Below are 19,431 nucleotides of genomic sequence, written 5' to 3'. Positions count from 1 at the left end.
TATACAAGAAGTGATATATAAATTATTATTATTGTTGTTGTTTGTTTGTTTGTTTAATCCTGATAATCCTGAGGATTTGTTTAACCTGGAATGTTCTTAGTTGTTTGTTATTTAAATATACTTTTTATGAATTATAGTAATTGTAGTAAATGTATGGATTATTTAGTAATAATGGTAGATTTTTGTGCTTTGTCATAAGTACTTTATTATTGTTGATTTTTTTAGTAAAAAAAAAAAAGTGTCTCTTTTTATGTAAAAGTGTCTCTATTCTTCACTGATGTATAACTCTTCTTCCTCAGTGCCTAGCTCTGTTCAGGATGTGTCCTATGAGAACATAAGCTCCACCTCTATCTTTGTGAGCTGGAATCCACCTCTGAACCCCAACGGGAAGATCACACACTACACCGTCTATGTCTTCAACCTGCTCAGTAACAAGACCCAGCAACAGGTTACAAACTCCACCAGTATCATTCTCACAGGTTAGTGCCATATCTGCACTGAACGATAACGCTGGATTAGTTTGGCTAATCTCTAAAGTAACGTTTCCTTCTACAGGTTTGGATAAATACACACAGTATAAGGTGCGTGTGGCCGCTTCGACAGCAGCAGGAGAGAGCCCTGTGTCTGATGAGGATAACATCTCTGTACTGACGCCTGAGGATGGTACGTACGATTACAGTTCACAAATACACACTCTCAAAATAAAAATGTAATATGAATGCATGAATTTTGTGGTTTTATACTAGACATTAGGATGTTTCATTTTCAATGTTGTTGTTTATTAGACTTTTCAAGAATAATGTCAAAAATATATTTTACATGTGATTAATAGAAATTCTGAAAAAAGTTATATTCAGTATAACAGATAAGAAGTTATAAAATTATATAATTCATGCTAGCAGCTTGTTTACCTATATTTTGTAAGAATTACACATCTTTATTCTTAAAATCTCCACTTCATGATCTTAGAATTATAAAGTTGTTTTAAAAACTTTTTTTTTTCACAAAAAGGTTATGTTTTAGTAATATTATAAAGTATGCTATTCACACGGCACTGCTATATATAATATTTCCCAAAATACAAGTTATTTCCCAAAATATTGCTTAACATTATAAGAAAATGGGTTGAAAAGTTTACACACCCTGTGTACAATGCTACTGTAAGACATATTTGAGTGAATGTTGTATTATAGAATGTTTCAACTTAGTCAGAATTACATTAGATTGCATTACAACACAAAATACGGTGTTGCACAGAATTATTGGCACCCTTAACGAAAATGACCAGAAATTATTATTACACAATAAAAATAAAAATACATGGTGTTTTTTAAAAAATATTAACTGCATGATTTGTGCAGGTCAACAACTATCTGTTTCTTTTCTCTCTCAGATTTGGCGGCTGATATGGATAAAAGTGCAGGCCTTAAAAATAAAAATTACCAGACTTTAGTCAAAACAAGAAAATCCAAGGATATAGAATATGAGCCATGATACAAACAACTTTTCATGATAATGACAATTTGGATCGATTTAAAAGGCAAAGATTAAAATTAATTGAGGCAACAAACATAAATCAATTGCAGTTGAATATAATCGATTATTAGCAATTATAATTGATTGGAAATTGATTAATATCAGAAAAGGAAAGACAGCTGGTATGGAAAAAAAATAATTCATATTTTTAACCTAAAGTGTAAATAGGCTAGCAAGGTGATATGCCCATAACTCTAACAATAAAAAAAGTATTTCTCTACATCATCATTCATGAGTTAACTGTAGGACTGCCCCAGATTCTGACAATCAAAAAATTCAAACAATCAAAAAACACAGTCCAACAGGCTAGAATAAAAAGATTTAGCTGACTCTGTAGACCTCCTTTTTCTTGTTGCACGTCTCTTTCAGAGCCGGATTCTCCTCCTCACAGCCTGCTTGTTTTGAATACCACGTCGTCCACTGCCACCATCACCTGGTCTCCACCCGATAAACCCAACGGCATCATCCTCTTCTACGAGGTGACCTACAGCAATGCCACATTCAGCTACACTGTGAACTCGACTGTTCCCAGTGTCACACTGCGCCACCTCAATCCGTACACTCTCTACAACGTCACTGCACGTGGCTACACACGGATCGGCCATGGAGATCAGACATCACCCACGCTACAGATGCTGTCGGGGGAGGATGGTGGGTCTTTTAGTCAATACATGTAATTGTGTGAGGTAGAGGTGTGTGTTTTTCTTTTTAACCCTGCATCCTTTTGCCACACTTTGCACCGTGTTTACCTTCTTGGCCTCTTTAAGGCCAATTAATTTTACTACTAATAATTTATATAGTAGAATTACTAATGTAATTCTGAAAACAAGAGTGCGAGGTAGAGGCTTTTCTTTCTGAAGTAGCTCAAATGGAGGAAGTAACATACACCAGCTATGTGTCGTCCCTTATTGTTAAACTGTCTTTCTTTCGGACTGCTAAACCACACAAGTGGAAACATCCTGCACACTTTGATGTGTGTGTGTGTGTGTGTGTGTGTGTGTTTCAGTGCCTGGCAGTCCTCCATATGGGCTTGCCTATGACAGCATCAGCTCCAGCGAGGTGAACGTGTCCTGGTCGCCGCCCCTTGTGCCCAATGGAATCATCTTGTACTACAGTGTGGAGTACTGGAACACCACACACACTCTGAACATCACCACACACACACCGTCTGTGCTCCTGGCCAACCTCCGCAAGTATGCACGCTACCGCCTCAGCGTTCAGGCGGCCACTCGAGTCGGACTGGGGAACCACAGCAGCGAAATCCTCAACATCACCACTCTGGAGGACGGTGAGTGTGTTCGTGTTTTCAGAAACCTCAGGAACGCTAATAACCCGCTGTTTTGTTTAGAGCCAAGCTGGATTCAGACCTGCAGACACATCGTTACTAATTCTCAACCCTTTCCTACAGCTTCATCTCTGAATGTTATTTGTTCTTCTACTCTCTGAAAGTTCTGGAAAGAGTTTTTCTTGTCTGTTGTGGGTATGCGTATATGCAGTGTCACTGTTCTCACTCATCTAAGATCTTTGACACTTGGTGTTTGGGAACAGCACACTCCTCAGTTTCATGTCCAATAATCAATCAACAATGTTCTCCCTGAACGACAGTCCCAAGCTCCCCCCCGCAGTTCTTGTACTACAGGAAGTTGTCAGATAACCAAGTCGAGTTGTCATGGCAACCCCCCGAGGAGGCCAACTCAGAGATTCTGTACTACATAGTGAGGGTATGGTGAGTGTTTTTTATTCTTTCTCCATCAAATCAGAGATTTAAAGTAACTCTAAATTATTTTCATCATATATTGTATATATAATACAGGGAATTATGGGCCAAATTTGTGATTTCAAATGAGAAATACGCTTTAAGGTTTTGAACTGCTTTGCAAATTATTAAAGGATGACATTGTGATGTACTATATTCTTACTATGAATAAGATATAGGAATCAGACTCCGTTTACTAGCAGACGACACATTTGCAAACGCAGGAGGTCGTATGGGCATTACTTATTTTCATATTCATGAATATTTAAAGATCCTGCCACTTTTTATTTTTATGAAAGTAAATATGTAAAAATGTTCCTATGGCTATTTGGTCATGGTCATTTTTTTTTGGCATGAATGCATATTAGACATTTTATTCATTTACATAAATACTTTTCATGATAATGATTTCCAGTGTGTGTGTGTGTGTGTGTGTGTGTGTGTGTGTATGTGTGGGTGTGTGTGTGTGCGTGTGTGTTAGGAACTTGAGCTCTGAGTTTGTAACCAATGTGACTGAGACGTCAGTGGTGGTCAGTGTAGATGGACCTGGACTGTATAACGCTTCTGTGAGCAGTTGGACTCGGCTTGGTGATGGAGATGTACTGACCTACATCACCTTCAGCACATCAGAGTCAGGTATAAACTTACACACACACACACACACACACACACACACACACAGACCTCCTACATACTTCCTGTTCCTGTAGTCTAAAGGACTAATTTTGCTATTTTTTTTGTGTGCATATGTGTGTGTATGTTTGTGTGTTTATGTTTTTGTGGGCGTGTGTGCGTGTGTGTGTCTCAGTTCCTTCAGACCCCCCTCAGAACGTGTTCTACACACTGCTGTCTCCGAGGACAGTGAGACTGAGTTGGAGCCCCCCGACTCAGCCGAATGGCATCATACAGTACTACACCATTTACTACAGTGACAACATCACCACTTCCACTCAGGTGCACACACACACACAGACACACACACACACATTTACAATCACATCATTCAAGCACTATACACTATGCTACTTCAAATCATGTATTCAAGTTTATTGAAAATATTTAGTATTTGAATGCATTTAAATGAGTAATGAGTTTATACAATTATACTGAGATAAACAGCATGAACATAACAGTAATGCTGCACTGTGTGTTTGTATCATAAAAACAGGTGTTTCTACAGATATGAGTGCTTTCCTTTATTTAACAGGAAAAATAGACATTATTTTCAGAAATAATTTAGAAATTGAATGTAATTAGAACTCCTAATATCATCAAAACAGTTTTAGTAGGTAAGTAAGTATTACTGATAATTAATAATAATAAAACTAATAAGTTACTATTATATTTTCCATAGGGTTAGACATAGTTATATATGAGAGAATGAGAAAAATACAATAAAATTAAATTAAAATTAATTTTAAAAAATACAAATGCCAATAGATAACCACTGAAACAAAACCAAAGCTCAAAATAAAAATAAAAGTAATATTAGAACATTTAAAGTTGATTTAATGCAATATAAACATTGTGGTAAGTTAAATAGTTTTGAACATCCCTACTACACTGTATTGTACAAAACAATCACATACATTAACACCTCTGTGTCTCTGCTGTGTGTCTGTGTAGCGAGTGCCGGGCTTGTTGCAGTGGGTGGAGCTGGATGGGCTGAGGGCGGGGCATGAATACAGGGTGTGGCTGAGCTCAAGCACGTCTCTGGGTGAAGGGGGGGTGATCAGCGATCCTCTTAACTTCAGCACGCCTGAGGCCGGTCAGTCTCCTCACACAGACAGGGCAGGACAGCAGCTCTGCACCGTTTTTCCAACCATTTTCACCTCGTTTCTAAACAGAAAATCACACCAAAACACCAGGATGCACTCAGTTCAGGCTTATCAGACAATAGATAAAATATAAATCAAACAATAAATTAGCTATTAAAACTCTTAAATAATAATTACAAAAAACAGTTTTAAATTGGTAATACAAATAAGTAAAGCAATACAATAGAGATTGTGTTAAAGGGCAAATCTTAAAATGGAAAAACATTAATTTGTGGTTGCATTTCTGGCACCAAGGTGCTAAACGTGTGATGCATAATTACAATCAATGAAAAAAAAACGTAGCACATGCTACAAAAGAATTTGTTGCACTTGGCCCTGGTGAGTTAGTGCCTTTCTCTACCCGGAAGCTCACATTCTTCATGTATGTGTTATCAGATATCATTTGCATTATGGTAGTGATATGCCACTCAAAACTGTTTGATTAGGTGCTTGTATAAAAACAAAAAGATTAACGCTTTAGTAATTACTTCTTAGCATTAGGTTTTTTAAAATGCCTTGTAATAGGTTTTACCCTATCATCAGGAGTGATGACCAATCCCTGACTGGTGGTCTGAGAGAACATAATTGCTCTCTGGGTGGGACGGACGATCTTACTCTCTTCCGATCAGGTGTATGTAATATCAGGTATATATGTCTCATTAGCAGAATTTTGAAAATATGCAGGAGCATCACATGTCTCTGAGGTAGCTTTTTAGAATTTACCCTTCTTAACTGGTAGCTGTAGTATATATATATGTACATACACACACACGTGTAACTTAGGGGGTCGGAAGTTTCGGAAACCACAGTTTTGTAGAACTCAGGTTATTCCCTGTTTTGGTGTGATTTTGGGAAAAAACAGAGCAGAGTTGACCCTGAAAGAGAAAAGACATTCTCCCCTGTTGCGTGAGGCTGATGAAGTGTTTCATATCATTATGTAATAATAATAATCTCTCTCTCTCTCTCTCTCTCTCTCGATTGTGTTTGGTTATGTTTCAGTTCCTGCAGCTCCACTCCAAATGTCCAGCTGCCTGAGCTCAACTAAGCAACACACCTCTATGTCCTTGCACATCTTCATCACAGACTATGCAAGGATAATCTCTTTTTCCTCTCTGTTAATCTGTCCATGACTCACAGCAAAACGTTCATTCTTCAGGTCATTTTGCAGGTTGAGTCTGAGGAAAACTATTTCCAGTTGTGTAAATGACGATAACTGTTTTTCCTCTCATGTGCATATGCATTGCATGGAGTTTAATATTTGAAACCTATGAAATGGAGTTTGTGAAACTGATGCACTGTGAATGTCATTTGCTCATGTGTTGATCACTTTGTCTTTTGCTTGGTGTGTATAACTTTACTGTGATAATAACAATTTTAACATGATGTTACCTTCACTAAACATATACTACGTTTTTATTAACATTATGTACCATATATATTAATACTAACACTTGTGAATAGAGAACACAATGTCAGACTACTTTTTTAAATTACATATGACGTGTTTGTTCTCTTTTCTGAAGTGTTCAATCATGTCTCTTACACTAGGCCATTGATATTAGATGTCTCTACCTCTTCCAGTGCCAAGTGGTCCGGTCCACAACCTCTCGGCTCAGCTTTACGGCTCTATGGCTGTAGTGATTAGTTGGGACCCTCCTCTGGAGCCAAATGGTAGAGTCTTCTACCAGCTAAGCCTGCAGGAGGCGGGCATAACCCACCCGTCCATCAACCGCACGGAAAACCAGACCATTACCAAGACAACGACCGACACGGTTTTCCTTTTCACCAAACTCAGGAAGTACTTCCCCTACGTGCTACAAGTTACTCCGGCAACTAGTGCAGGCTCCGCCTTAGACCACACCTCCGTACTGCACCTGAGAACGGATGATGATGGTGAGTTGCTTGCAATGCAATATGTGAAGAATAAAACATTCATCTATAAAACAAATTCCTGTTTTCTCTTATGTTAAAACATCCATTAACTGTTATTCCCTTACTAGCTTCTCTTTTTCTTGAAGTTAAAAAAAAAAAAGTTAAATAAATGTCTCCTTACAGAAAACTTCACCATATGAACGATAAGATGCTTTTCCTTGGTAAATGACAGCGTCCCTCATATAAACTCCTGTAAATTACTATAGAAACAATGACAGATTTGAACAAACGCATTAATATAAACCTGTGATTTGCAGTCAGAACTACTGTCAGAAACGATGTTTTGCCTTGTGTGTGTGCGTGTGTGTGTGTGTGTGTGTGTGTGTGTTAGTACCCAGTTCAGCTCCATTGCTGGGTGTGAGCAGGAATCTCTCCTCCACCTCTATCCTGGTGTCATGGTATGCGCCTGTGGAACCGAATGGAGAGATAATCGAATATGCCGTAGTTCTACAGGGTCCCCGAGGATCTAACAGCACGTACACACCCAACTCGCAGCTCACTCTCACACACCTCACCCCATACACAGCCTACAACCTCTCCATCTCTGCGGTGAATCGCAGGGGCATGGGACCCTCACTCATGCTGGCTCTGCACACGGATGAAGCAGGTGAGTGCTAGTATCTTTTCAGAGTTCCTAAATTGTTTATGGACATTTAACTCATTATCTGTAAGTTATGAGTATGACAGCATAACAACATGACTTTATAGAGTGGAAATATAATGATTATGCCATACCAGTCCTCATGATGACATCACAGTAAACAATCGTACCTCTTAAACCATTACATTTTATATAGGATACTATTTTATTGTTCATTTTTAATATTCTATAGTTTTGCTGAGCTACAGAACAGTACATTGTTTAAACAAAAAAATCCAGCATTTTCTCTAATCAGGTCATTTTGGTTAGCATGATAATGGAATGCATGAGAAATTATTAACATTGTTTTAAAAGTGGTACACTCTTTGATTTCTTACTGCTAGCTTGTAAGCTTTTTATGTATTTATCTTTTTGCTAATCATTTATTCCCTGAAATTAATCACAAGACAAACACAAAACATACTAACAAGAAGCCTCAAACGAAATTTATTATCATTATTAGCATTATTGTTAGCTCATAGGGCTCGGGAGTGTGATGTGTTATGAATAGTTACAAGACATTTTAATAGTAAGGTACTAACCAACCTTGTATAGTGAGTTACTTGCTCTTAACCATCTAGCTACAGTTATTTTTCAAATACTTTGAGCAGCTTGATAGATAGATAAGTAATATTAATCAAATCAATCTTGGAATATTTTGCAAATATTTGTTTGGAACAACTTAGCTAACATTGAACTGTGACTTTAGGTTTGTACAGCTGTCATACCATGAATTGTTCATACCTTCCCAGCTCTACTGTAAATTATCCCCATTAGTGTTACAGCATCATTGGACTTAAAAAGACCACTGAGCCCTGAAATGACTTTTCTGATCCATGAAAGAGACTTTTGTATGTGGCTAAGACACATTAAGATGCCGTCATATCATGTGACTGTTTTTGATTGTAGGTCCAATGTCTCCACCGCGAAACCTGAGTATCTTTAACCACTCTTCTGACTCGGTGTGGCTCCACTGGGAACCCAGTCTGGAGCCCAATGGCGTCATTCAGCATTATGGATTCAAAATAGTGGAGCTGAACACGAATGCTGTTATATACCAGGTAATTATACAGACCGAGTGTGTGTTTGTTGTGTATGTATGTACAGTAAAATACAGAATATTTACTGTAATATCACTTCTCTGTTTTTGCTACAGAACTCTACAGGTGCCTCCACTCAGGCAGAATTAGTTGGCTTCAAACCTCATAGTTCTTATGAGATAAGTGTGTGTACTTACACTAGAGCAGGCAATGGAGACCAGTACAGTCTTCCTGTAACCTTTACTACCCATGAGTCAGGTAAGATTCAGAGAAGAGAAAGTAATATTAATTGATTAAAAAAAAATAGTTTTTAAAAAAGTATGATAAAAATGCAGGAGTGATTATCATTGATTTGTTAAGTTCAAAGATGATTTGATGAAGCATATATCATGGTTATCATGTAGTTCCACTAACACGCAAGGTGCACAAGCATTTGACAAAAAAAAAAGAAGAAAACAAATGAAAAAAGTATGTGCTAATAATCATTCATCATCTTGTTGGGCATGACATCTTTTTATAGTTTAACCAAGATTTCCTGTCATGTCCTGTTGCTGTTGATAATTTTAAATTCTGTCATCTTGTGTTTGTTGTATGTAGTTGGGTTGTTTATTTATCTTTTAGCATGGGTTTGTTTAACATTTGGTATGGGTAGTTTTTGTTATTTTCCCCTTTTTTATTGTTTGGCATGGGAAATTTTTGCTCCTTTTGTCTTGTTTACTGTTTGGCATCGGTAGTTTTTGTTACTTTTGCTTTGTTTATCGTTTGTTGTGAGTTATTTGTTAATTTTGCCTTGTTTATGATTTGGTGTGAGTTGTTTTTGTTACTTTTGCCTTGTTTATCGTTTGGTGTGAGTAGTTTTTGTTACTTTTGACTTTTTTTATCGTTTAGTGTGAGTAGTTTTTGTTAATTTTGCCTTGTTTATGATTTGGTGTGAGTTGTTTTTGTTACTTTTGCCTTGTTTATCATTTGGTGTGATTAGTTTTTATTACAGTTGTTTTGTTCATCATACGGTATGGGTAAATTTAGTAGTTACTTTTGTTTTTAGGTCATTTTTGTTGCTTTTGCCTAGTTCATTGTTTGGTGTCAGTAATTTTTGTTAGCATTGCTGCATGTTTACAGCTAACAGTAAATAAGGCAGAGTAACAAAATATAATGCCAATAGATAACCAAGGCAGATAAATACTTGGTTAAATGATAAAAAATTATTCTGAGTTACTAAAAATGAGTCAATAAAATGGCAAAAAATTATCAAATCATCTTTATAAAGACCAAGTGAGTTTTTAAACCTAACTTTACTCCTTTAATCAAAGAATATTTCTTATTTCCACCTTTATGTGTAAAGAATTTACCTGTTAAATGTAGATTTGTGGCATGATGAACGATAAATGCTGCTTATTGTATAACCTGCACTGTTTTAATCAAATGATTTGAATTTAGCAAATATAAAAAAAAACTATTTAAAAAAACTTACAGTCTCTCAATTTTATCAACTAATTTTTATTACCATACACACACATATAAATAAAAAATATTTTCAAACTGTGTGAGCATGTAAATGTGTGTGTTACAGTGTCAGAGGCGGTTCGAAATCTCTCCTGTTTGGGCCTGGATTGGGATTCGGTGTATATGGAATGGGAGCCTCCAGTAAACCCCAATGGAGAGATCTTGCTTTATCACATTGTCTCAGCAGATCACAGAAAGGAAGCCTTTCCCCTAATGCTTCAACACAAACTCTCATACACTTTCAGTGGTCTGCATCCCAACACGCTTTATGTCATCTCTGTGGCTGCCGTTAACTCAGCCGGTCCAGGAATAGAGGCCAACTGCACGGCACACACACTGCCGGAATCAGGTACAATCTGTTAGTCCAAAACATTGTGTGCATTGTGGGAGGCGTCAGAAATGTGACAGAAATGCAGGGAAACTTGTCTATATTGTCTGTATTCAGACTTGATTTGCTATCTGGTGCATTCAGATTATTGAAATTACCTTTGTACTGTTTCTTCCATGTTTTTCTTGGTGAAATGCTCTTTCTGAATTGCAGCTAGGCCTTTCCCTTTAAACAACCACAGGCACCTAAAAAATCAGACAATAGAAACATGATCACATTATGTATAGCAGTATTTTCTGGACTATATTCAATATTTATGAAATAAAACTATATAGCTATACTTTATTTATGGTGATGTATTTAATAATAAGAGACCATAGGACAGTGGTGAAGTAGCTAAACTGTGTGTGTTTTTGGGACTAACACCTGAAAACAAGAAGAAATCAGCTGTGATTGGCAAAGCGTTAAAATGTTCTTAGCAGTTGTTATCTCTGTATTTTAGTATTACAACAGAATGATATAAACATATAATGCCATAAGTCTATACTGATTTAATCACTCATCCCAAAACACCCTCAGCACCTGAAAGTTCTTCCCAAAGTCCTGCCCATAGTATTTGATTGACAGGTTTACCTCACTAACAATGGAATTTGCAAACAGGGTTGTAAAGGCATTTTATATTTGGCCAAGTTTTAGCGCAAGGATGAGAACGCGCAATCACAAATTTACTGAGTGCTATTACTTTTTCAATATGGCAGAACCAGACCTGTTTAGACAGTAAAAATGAAATGTCGAATGGACTTTGGTCGAATGCATTTTAATTTTGCCAGACATTGTACGTAGCTGCACAGAAAATTGCAAATGAAATACGTGTTTTGCAATTTAATTTGAATTATGTCTCAAGTCATGCACACTCATGGGGGAAATGCAATTTCAAATAGTTTGAATCAACACTGAATTTACATTTGAATTTGATTAAAGTCCAGAAAATGCTGACATAATTATGAGTGAAATATGCTGTTAATCACCATACAGTGTAGTCTAATAATAAAGTAATAATAAAATAATAAAAAAATAATAAAAAATAAAATGTATATTTATACCATAAAATACAAATTTGAAGTAGACAAAATTTAATCTTCTAAAATATTGAAAATATATTGTCATGAATATTCCTGGCCTTGATCACATTTGTTTGTCATTTCTGGAAATGTCTCTTCATTTATCAGTTTAAAATCAAACCTATAATACAGCACTTTGATATGACAATAGTACAGCAGATCCTAATAATAATAATAATAATAATAATAATGCAAGAAGACAACAAATGGAAACAGTCTGAATTTTTTTTTCTTTGATACATGACTGACTCAGTAAATGTCTGTCTGCAGTTCCTGGTCCCCCGAAGTCGCTGTCTGTGGTGAATATTAGCTCGGATGCTGTGACTCTGAGCTGGCTCCCTCCTGCCCGAGTCCCCGGGATCTTACGGGGTTACAGAGTGGAGATACAGCGTCTGGCACTAGTGTGTGAACCAGACGATGATGCTTCCTGTGTGGAGAGTGCAGTTTTTCTGTCGGTAAATGGAACGGAAAATGGAACAAGGGAGATCACTGCAACACTGCAGCCCCTGCGTAAATACAGACACTATCGCATCAGAGTGGTGGCATGGACCAGCGCTGGAGCTGGAGAACCTACAGCGTGGATGTACATACACACACTAGCAGGAAGTATGTCTAACACACATATACACACACAGTGGATGCTTTGAATTAACTAGAAAATCTAGAACGAATTTTGCTGCTCAGAAACGATGCAAATTTTCATAATTTTTTACATATTCAATGGCAAAAAGATCTGAAAGTTTAAGAATGCTCCATGTTGCACTGTTAGTCACTTAACGTAAGTCTATTGAAACACACATTTGCTATTTTTTAAAAAGCTTTTTCCAAAAATTACCCTTGTGTTGCTTGATACAGTCAACAGCTCTGAATAAATGCAGGTCATCGAAGGTGTACTTTACATGCATCCAGTTTATAATAAATTTACATGGCTTGTAGCACAGGCTTATTGAAACTGAGCAGTTGAAGATTGGATAAATATCACCTGGTCTTACTCCAATCTTCAGCTGTCTGGTTTGGGTGAGTCTGTGCCCACTGTAGCCTCAGACGTTTGTTCTTGGCTGACAGGAGTGAAACCCATTGTGATCTTCTGCTGTTGTGGCCCATCCGCTTTAAGGTTTGACGTGCTGTGTGTTCTTAGATGCTTTTCTGTTCACCATGGTTGTAAAGAGTGGTTATTCGAGTTACCACAGGCTTCCTTTCAGCTCAAACCAGTCTGGCCATTCTCTTCTCTTTCATCAACGAGGCATTCTTGGTCGCAGAACTGCCGCTTAGTGGATGTGTTTTGTTTTTCACACCATTCTGTATAAATTGTAGGCTGTTGTGTGTGAAAATCCCAGGAGATAAGCAGTTTGTGAAATACTCACACCAGCCTGTCTGGTATGAACAACCATGCCACAGTTATTGAGATCACATTTTTTCACCTGATGAAGCCCTTGGCGTGTATCTGCATGATTTTTTTTGCCTCGTCCTCCTGCAACATAATGGACTGGTTGGGTAATTGCATGAATGAGCAGGTGTAGAGGTGTTCCTATTAAAGTGGCCAGTGATTGTATGTGTAAGTAGTTAATTTTCAACAAGCATTTTCAACTAATGTCATACTTTTTCTGTGGTTCTCAAATGGTGTCCTATTTGGCAGTATAGTGCACCAGGTTGGGTCTACAATGCCATTATATTTTACCCTATGCAGTGAGCATATATAGTGAATAAGAAGCTATTGGAGATTTGGCATTGGAGGCTCAAATTGAAAAAAACAAAAGTGGTCGAGTTTTATGATGATTTTAAAAACTAACATTGAGCTAAATATCAAGAGAACATGTTTGTGGTAATAGTAAATAAATTTTAGGATAAAATGTTGATTTTGTCTCAAAAAAGCGACACAGTTTTCACTTCTGTAGTTTATGTGGTATGAACACATGGTGTAGCTACTGCTAATGTTCACTCTGTCTGTGACAGTATAGCATTATAGATTTATTCATATTCTAACTTATTAAAACACCAAATATTTTAATGATTAATTGAAATACAAATACAATTTTTGGTGCAGTGGCTTTGATACAGTCTCTCTCTCTCTCTCTCTCTCTCTCTCTCTCAGACCCTGATGCCCCACCAGCTGCTGTCTCGGCGGTTCCGTCGACCACTGGGATGAAAATCACGTGGGACCAACCGGCAATCATCTCAGGCCCCACCTCCTACCTCATTGACGTTATTGCTGTGAGTTGGAAGGAACTAGATTTATATGTGCTGATAAAACTCCAATGTAACATTTAATCTCGTCTCTCCTGTTTTCTTTTTTTTTCAGTTGTACGGTTCAGATCATAATGTGACAATAGTGAGGAATGCAGGAGAAATCAGGATGGTGGTTGTTGGAAACTTGACTGCATACACTTATTACTCAGTTACTGTCACTGCCTTTACTGGAAACGTGACCAACGCCCGCCGAGACGGCATGTCCTCTGAGCCCATCATCGTCAGGACACTAGAGGGGGGTGAGAAAGCGAGTTTGTGTTATATGTATCAGAGGATGAATGTAATGATTTGTAGTCTCAGTTTGCAGTTTAGTAAGTTTTGTGTTGGATACGGTGTGTGTGTGGAGGGTTGAGGGCATATGGAGAGGGTCTGATTTATTTACACTGCTGGTTCAGAACATTTTGCAAGTCATATATAGATAGAGAATAAGGATACTTTCACACTAGTACACATTTTACTGATGAAAAGTGGCCCCGGAGTGTTAGTCAGTCATGTATGTCTTTGTATTTTACCTGATTTGGTCTGATGTGACTTATTGTAATTCATGCTTTTTTTTTTTGTCAGAACCGAAGGATCCACCCAAAAACGTGACCCTGACCATCATACCAGAGGAAGTGACCCGTGTGTATGTAACATTCTTACCACCGGATGAGCCTAATGGCAACATCAGTGCCTATCATGTTTATATTTACCGTGATGGACGACTCGACTTCGAGATCCACAGCTTGCCTGTGGTCAGTAACTCGAACAAGACCATGACTGCTGTTATACAGGGTCTTAAAGGAGGATTAAACTACAGCATACAGGTGAATTTTACTTTTGCTTTATACCACAGTGCTGTTGAATTCTTGCTCTTGGTTGGTCTGATTGCTCAGAAGGTGTTGCTTAATTTTCTATAACAGCAGCTGCAAATCACAGGTTTATATTAATGCACTCGTTTTAATACATTATTGTTTCTATAGTAACATGCACAGGGACGTGTCTGGTAGAAGATTAAAAAATGTGTAAGTTTTCTGTAAGGAGACGTTTATGGAAGGAGTCTGCAGTGTCAGACAAGCTGCATTGTTTTTTGTCTTATTAACTTCAAGAGAGACTGAGGTGAGGGGACATCTGTTTATAGCTGTTATAGCGTAAGTGGTATCAGGAACTAACTTGTTTTGTTTTTCAGCTGCTCCACAATGTTAAATGTAGCTATAAATTACAGTCCCTCATTCTTTAATTAGTAAATACGTGTTAGTGATGGCAAATTGCTGTGGCATAAAACACTGTGCTATTATTGGAAAATAATCAACTTCAGGGTGGTAACAGTAACTCTGTTGATTGTTGATTATTTTCCTACACCAGCATTCCTCATTATGTTTTATTCTTTACTGATTATGTCCTTATGTGGTGAAACCCCATTGAGATTTACAATACAGATGTGGTTTATTTCGGTCCAGCAAACAGTAAAGACATGTTCAATAATTACAAAACAAAGAAAAATATGAAATATGAAATATAAGAAAATCACACACACACACACACACACAGAAAACCCCACATACACACCTGATGCATTAAGCACAGCTGAGTGATGTGTTTGATTTACAGATAGCTGCAGTGAACGGAGCAGGATTCGGGCCCAGATCAGAAGTTAAAATCAGCATGCCAATGAAAGGTACTGAACATTCTACAATAACAGCAAATTGTTTGTTATCCCGCATTTTTACGGTCACCTCTAAAATTTTTGGCACCCCTCATGAATACTGAATGCGTGCATAACACATGCTGCGAGTGAAATTTTGAGCTTAACCATAAAGGAATGCTGTATAGTTTTATTACACAATACTTTTTTCAAAGTTGAAAAGGTTTTTTTTTTAACTCGTTACCACAAAACGTTGGTAACGCAAAACGTTGGTAACGCAAAAATTATCAACACACCCAAAATTAATATTTGGTGAGCCCTCCCCTGGAGAGAATAACAACGCCGAGCATTGTCCACTGGTTTTAACAAAGTTCAAATCCACGGTGAGATGGTCAATGAAAAGCATTGATTTTTTTTGCTGCACACATTTCTGTCTTCAGTTAGATGTACAGTCGTTTTTGGTCAAGATCTATAGCCAGGTTCTAACCTCCTGCCAGAGGCAGTCAGATTTGGGCCTAAAATATACTTGTAGTGGAATACTCACAGAAGCCTCTGGAGAACCAGCCACAAAACTGCCCCAAAGCATCAATGATTTCCGACCAAGTTTTCCAGTGGGTATCAGGTGCTATTGCTTGTATCCAGTCTTCATATTCACATCAGGTTTGCGCAGCCACAGTGTTCAATTTTGGTGCATTTTGTGTGTTGATGCACTTTGTGCATTGCTCTCAGGAAGGGTTTCTTTCCTACAGATTGTTGTTATGGAGGTGACATCATATAGCTGCATTTGAAATTCCAGGAATTAATCCGAAATTCCGGAATTAACATCCGGAGTTACATTTTGTGACACCCACGAAACATAAAAGACAAAGCTCACAGAGAACTAAGCGCAACAAAATGATGACTAAACTGCGAAAGAGTGTGTAAGCGTGATGTGCGCTAAATCTCCCAATGATGCAGCTCAGCCATTGCAACGCACCAAAGGCAAACACTAGCACTAACTCTTTTTATAGGGTGCCATTAGTTTTTTTCTAATTGAATAAATATTTGTCTAATTTATGGATTTATGGATTCCTGTCTCTGTCCTGAGAGTCCTTTAGAGATGATATGACCCCTATATGTTATACTGCTTGTATTAGCAATGACTCATGTGTCACTAAATATATGAATGTCACTGCTCAATGCCGTTGCTTTTTTCTCTTTATACATTAAAACCGGAGCAGCTTCCTGCAGCCTGATGCTCTATGTAGTGTGTAAAAAAATCCCCCGACATCACCTCTGTATTCTGTTTCATTTCAGCCCCACCAGTACCCTCAAAGAGGCCAAAGGTAGCCCTGAGCAGTGGAGGCATTGTCATGGCAACACACCAAACTATCACTATCGAGATGCCTTTGTGTTTCTTCTCAGATGACAACGGTCCTATTCACAGAATCCAGGTCATCGTCTCTGAGCCAGCAGGTACATTCATAACACCAGTGTCAAAATATACAAGGAGACAGAAAGCAATCCTTTTTGGGCTTAAGATAGAATAAAAATAGATGCTTTTAAAATACAATTGAGTTTTTGAAATTATAAATTCATTCATTAATAGTTATAGAATATCTTTTAGACAATTTAGACCTAGGCTAATTCCTCACCTGTAGGATAACTTGTAGAATAACTCTGGCAAGTCTGTTTATAACAGAGATTTGATTCTGTTCATTTTATTTAAGTCGGTTCGAGTGTATTTCATCATATAGTCATGTATACTTATAGTAAGAACTGATCATTCTGTCTGTGTGGCTTTGCAGTGATGTACTACAGTAATGTATCTAACTGGAAGAGTGTGTTCCTCCAATCTACTGCCCCGTACGTGACGGATGAAGGCTTTCCAAACCCGGAGTGCTCTGAGGATAGGAGTTCATCTGAGGATATGAGTCTCAAGAGCACACGTGCCAGGACGTACGTGATAGGAGCGGAGGAAGGATGTTTCTCTGAGGAGGCACAGAGCCTCTGTAACGGGCCTCTCAAACCCAAAACGTCCTACGTGTAAGGAAGACACAAATGTGTGCGAAACAAAAAAACACGCACATACACACACTTATAGGTAGCAACTAAATCATTTCACAATGGCACAAAAAATGCATGTGTGTGTCCTCATCTTAAAAGTAATATTGTATAGCTGTATTTATGTTTTGGTGTATTATTAAGACGTCTTGTTTATTTTGCAGGTTTAAATTTCGTGCAACGAATATCCTCGGCCAGTACACAGACTCTGAGTACTCAGAGAGGGTCAGAACTGCAGGTACAGCTTTCAAAAGTTCACTATATGATGAAATGAAGAGAGTGTGAAATCTTTCTCATCATTCCTTTCGTCATACTTCTTTACGTCTCACTGCTGTATTGTTTCCTTTCATCCCTACAGATGATCGTCTTTTGACTCGGGATGAGCAGATCATACTCGGAGTGTTCCTGTCTTTTTTCCTGGCATTGTTCCTGATCTTGATTGTGTATGCTTCTGTGCGGTAAGGCACTATAGCAAAGACATTTGAATAATTTTTAATAATTGAAAGTAGTTTGAGAGTGCAGTATGTTTGTGGCATAGTAGATATTTTGACCTTTTTTAGATAATTAGTTTTTTGTTACAAATGGATCATTTTCTTAGTACAAAATTACGTTATGTAGGTATCATGAAAACTTTGATTTCAGCCCGGTATTCAGTAAATCCTTTAACCACAGTGCTATTAACCACAGCCTATTAACATAGGCTTATACCAGAACCACTTAAGGCTTCAGCATACATTGTTTGGAGAAAACAAAATGTTTGGCTTTTTTTCATAAAAGATAAAAGGGGAAATGGATCATGCAGATCCTCATTGCACGCACGTGGCAGCTAGATAAACATTAAAGGACAAACGCGCTACACAACAAAGCTTGTGATTGGTCGTTACAAATGAGGCGTGCCCGAGCCGATTCATTCCAAGATGGCTGAAGTTGAGGAGCCGCAATCTTAGTCATAGTAATTGTCCTAAAATTGTAATAGCGCCACCTGCAGTACTGGAGCACTCGTCTGTACGAAATCACATTAACGTATTCTGAGGCCTTTAGTCAATACTACAGGACATGATCAAAAAAAAAAAAGAAAAGAATGATTTGCTTGTTTAATTACTTGTTAATTTTCTTAATAGCCTATGATATAAAAGAATATTTCACTCTGATTTCTGGAACCAGAAGCTCAGAATCTGTGTAAAGTTTGTAAAACCTCAGATGCTTCCTGTTTCTTAGAGATGCTTCTTATTGCTTTTATTAAAAAACAGCTTCTTGCCCAACTGCAGGATCCATCAGAGGCAGAAGGAGGGTGGTACCTATTCTCCACGAGAAGCAGAGATTATTGAGACCAAGCTGAAGCTGGATCAGCTGATAGCGATGGCAGACATGGAGCTGAAAGAGGAAAAAATCCAGCGGTAAATCAGCAAAAAAACTTCAACATCCTTTTCTTAGTTAAAGAGCTGCCATTTTTTTTAACAGACTTCAATAAAACATGTGCTTTCACATATCACACCTCACTGTTTACTGCCCCGCCCATATTGCTTTCACATATCACACCTCACTGTTTACTGCCCCGCCCATATTGCTTTCACATATCACACCTCACTGTTTACTGCCCCACCCATATTGCTTTCACATATCACACCTCACTGTTTATTGCCCCGCCCCTTTGTTTGATTGTCAGCTCAGATCCTCTTAGTGTTCTGAAAGACCATATAAGCGCTGGGTTTCGGAAGTTTGATTCAGACGGCTCTCAGATGCAGTTTTGAAGTATAAATCCTACTTTAAGACACTTTTTGGTCAAGATGTTTGTTGAAAGCAGAAACCTACCTGACAGATACAACAACATTAATGAGCAGAAA

General features: G+C 37.8%; 1 protein-coding gene across 4 annotated transcripts in view; it reads left to right on the top strand.

Annotated features, from left to right (window-relative positions):
- Window positions 1–19,431, top strand: part of ptprq (protein tyrosine phosphatase receptor type Q) — a 56,425-nt gene that overhangs the window by 30,713 nt on the left and 6,281 nt on the right. For all 4 annotated transcript variants that reach the window (XM_026914018.3, XM_053235184.1, XM_053235183.1 and 1 more), the window contains 19 exons: window positions 300–479; window positions 556–663; window positions 1,906–2,187; window positions 2,543–2,824; window positions 6,691–7,002; window positions 7,373–7,648; window positions 8,591–8,742; window positions 8,838–8,979; window positions 10,292–10,573; window positions 11,944–12,279; window positions 13,766–13,884; window positions 13,973–14,159; window positions 14,485–14,726; window positions 15,511–15,577; window positions 16,841–16,999; window positions 17,332–17,569; window positions 17,752–17,825; window positions 17,946–18,045; window positions 18,856–18,984. In XM_026914018.3, the coding sequence (XP_026769819.3) occupies window positions 300–479; window positions 556–663; window positions 1,906–2,187; window positions 2,543–2,824; window positions 6,691–7,002; window positions 7,373–7,648; window positions 8,591–8,742; window positions 8,838–8,979; window positions 10,292–10,573; window positions 11,944–12,279; window positions 13,766–13,884; window positions 13,973–14,159; window positions 14,485–14,726; window positions 15,511–15,577; window positions 16,841–16,999; window positions 17,332–17,569; window positions 17,752–17,825; window positions 17,946–18,045; window positions 18,856–18,984 (3,667 nt within the window). The remainder of the gene's footprint in view (window positions 1–299; window positions 480–555; window positions 664–1,905; window positions 2,188–2,542; window positions 2,825–6,690; window positions 7,003–7,372; window positions 7,649–8,590; window positions 8,743–8,837; window positions 8,980–10,291; window positions 10,574–11,943; window positions 12,280–13,765; window positions 13,885–13,972; window positions 14,160–14,484; window positions 14,727–15,510; window positions 15,578–16,840; window positions 17,000–17,331; window positions 17,570–17,751; window positions 17,826–17,945; window positions 18,046–18,855; window positions 18,985–19,431) is intronic.

Source organism: Pangasianodon hypophthalmus, chromosome 6, assembly GCF_027358585.1.
Source record: "Pangasianodon hypophthalmus isolate fPanHyp1 chromosome 6, fPanHyp1.pri, whole genome shotgun sequence".
Classification (NCBI taxonomy): Eukaryota; Metazoa; Chordata; class Actinopteri; order Siluriformes; family Pangasiidae; genus Pangasianodon; species Pangasianodon hypophthalmus.
The sequence above is the reverse complement of the archived record's forward strand: the minus strand, read 5'-3'. Positions and strand labels throughout refer to the sequence as shown.